Source organism: Thalia democratica, chromosome 2 (assembly GCF_965202585.1).
Source record: "Thalia democratica chromosome 2, ktThaDemo2.hap1.1, whole genome shotgun sequence".
In the NCBI taxonomy this organism is placed as follows: Eukaryota; Metazoa; Chordata; class Thaliacea; order Salpida; family Salpidae; genus Thalia; species Thalia democratica.
This window is the reverse complement of record NC_139166.1, coordinates 12,234,042-12,236,494: the sequence shown is the minus strand read 5'-3', so window position 1 is coordinate 12,236,494 and position 2,453 is coordinate 12,234,042. Positions and strand designations below refer to the sequence as shown.

The following is a 2,453-nucleotide window of genomic DNA, read 5'->3' as shown; positions in this document are numbered from 1 at the left end:
ATTTTCAATAAGTCTACTTCCTCTTTTTTTCTAGACTAGAAAACTGTTCAATCCTTAAAATTTGAGTAAATTTTTAATTATAAGACTTATAGTAGATGGCATGTACAACACACTTTCATTAGATGATGTCAAAAAAAAAACAATAAATATATTATTTTCTAATCCATGTCTTAGTTTTTTTAATTTTGAAAAGTAAACATTTTTATAAAATATTAATATGGAAGATATCAAAACTGCACCAACTGAAATTTCAGTACCTACCAAGGAAAACAGAGATGACCAAAATAATAATGAAGATCCTTCAGAATCTAATTTTGAATGCATCATTTGTTTAGAGACTGCCAAAGATGCTGTTATTACTTTTTGTGGTCATTTGTTTTGGTTAGCTTGTAAATTTTATTTCAAAATCTGATTTTTGAAAATACTAAAAATATTTTTTTCTATTTAAATGTCATAAAAGCTTTTTTTCATTTTGAACAAGCTACTTATTGTAGAATTTTAAGTTTATTTTTGATTTACTTATTTATTTGGCCAGACAATTTTGTTATTGTAGTTTAACTTTTTAAAAATTTATTCACATAGGTGTGTGTTATTAAAACTCGCTTGTTAAACAGTTTAGTAAAAATTAAATAAGTTTCAACTTTAAAGGCAATAAAAAATATATTTAGCAATTTTTTTCGATTTTAATAAATTAATGTTACTATTGAAAAAACAGATTAAACTAAAGACTTCTTTAGACATATAACCGTTTTAAGGTGATCTTTAAAAGCATATTTTTTTACCAAAAACTTTTAAGTTAATTCTTTTTTACTCAATTCTGTTATTTAATTATGAATTTTTTTTTACTTACAGCTGGCCCTGTCTGAGCCAATGGTTGGAATCTTCAAACGCCGGTTCAAACAAGTGTCCAGTTTGCAAAGCTGGTATCAGCAAAGATAATGTCATACCCATATATGGTAAAAACTGTTCCGACAAAGTTGACCCAAGAACCAAAACGAAACCGAGGCCACAAGCTCAGCGTCCTCAACCTGAAAATAGAGTTTGTATTTTAGTTTAGAATAATTTTTGAAGATTAATATGCATTGTAGAGCTTTTTCAAAACATTTAAGGAAAGTGTTTAAATCAGTAGTTTTATAAGTTCAAAGGGTATTGTGAATACCCTGAAACAACCTGATTTGGTAAAGTTTATTTTATACCAATATGTTACAACAAAGTTTAGTTTTAAAAAATCATGTAATGTTTTTTAATTATTCTAAATATTTTTGTGGACTCTAGTTTGAATTGCTTTTAATTTCTGTGCGCAATCATGCGTAAATACAAACAAAAAAACCAATAAAGTAGGTGATAGTTAAGTTGTATACATTTACATAAAAGACTGTTTCAGTATGGTTAAGAAATGCAAACTTTTCAAAAGATTCAGTTAAGCAACTACTTTGATTGTGAAATATAATGATTGTGTCTAAATTATAAACATTAATTTTTAAACGAGGATGATTTACATCTGATATTGATGATATTCGTGATGTAAACAAATTTTAGATAAATTTAATGTAGAATTTTAAATAGAATTAAATTCATGAAATAAACTGCACGTATCTATATGTAATAAATTTAAAATTATAAAACTCAAACTTACATATTATACAAAAGGGTTACCACCTATTGAAATTATCTCATACCAAATCAATGCAACTTTTCATCAAAGAATAGTACACTGTATACAAACTTAAGAAAAACATGACAATTTATAAATAAAAAACAATGTTGAATTAAATTTAGTGGTTGGACTTTTAGAAATTTCACTTTAGTAAACTAATCTTCTACGATTAGCTTAAATGTTAAAAGTGTCTTCGTTCTAAAAAAAACCTTCGTGCAAAATTTTTTTCGTGCAAAATTGTTTTCGTGCAATTTCTCGCCCTCGTGCAATTTTGACCCCTGTGCGATTTTGTACGCCTGTGCAAATTTGATACCTTCTCGCTTAAAGTACTTGTTTACCGTATATACATATTTGTACATGAGCATTGTAAATACATGAAGAAATTCAAAAAATTTTGCATTTCTCATTATAAGATCTTGATGACGCACAATTAACAGTTTATACAAAAAATAACAGATCCAGGCGTGGTACCTCAATCCTGACGGGACTAGAGGTACGGATGTTGACGTCAACGCCTTCATGAACAACACCGACTTGAGGTAAGTGAACAAAATTATATATAAAAAGTGTAAATAAATTGTTAATACTTACAACGACTCCAGGTTAGTAAAAACATTATTTTAAATAAAAAGCATTAAGAAAATATTCATAAGTAGAACGACTTCGGGTAAATTAACTTAATTAAATTTTACATGAAATAGTAAATTACAAATTACTCAGGAGACGACGAACAGAACCGCAAAATCAACAAAATTATGAGATCATCCAGAACAACCAGACCAATGATAATGCTTCC

At 27.4% G+C, this 2,453-nt stretch overlaps 1 protein-coding gene across 1 annotated transcript; it reads left to right on the top strand.

Moving 5' to 3' along the window:
• The first annotated feature begins 217 nt into the window (after positions 1 to 217).
• LOC145850053 (E3 ubiquitin-protein ligase RNF185-like) lies at positions 218 to 2,200 on the top strand. Its single transcript, XM_082955197.1, has 3 exons — positions 218 to 381; positions 853 to 1,039; positions 2,114 to 2,200. The coding sequence occupies exons 1-3, from the start codon at positions 218 to 220 to the stop codon at positions 2,198 to 2,200; spliced, it is 438 nt and encodes a 145-aa protein (XP_082811323.1).
• The last annotated feature ends 253 nt before the right edge of the window (positions 2,201 to 2,453 follow it).

Bases quoted from the DNA above. Each gene is read 5' to 3' on its own strand.
- LOC145850053 (XM_082955197.1), top strand. From the start codon at position 218: ATGGAAGATATCAAAACTGCACCAACTGAAATTTCAGTACCTACCAAG. The intron at 382-852 runs GTTAGCTTGTAA...TTTTACTTACAG, and splicing joins TTTTGTGGTCATTTGTTTTG to CTGGCCCTGTCTGAGCCAAT. The intron at 1,040-2,113 runs GTTTGTATTTTA...AAAAAATAACAG, and splicing joins GTCCTCAACCTGAAAATAGA to ATCCAGGCGTGGTACCTCAA.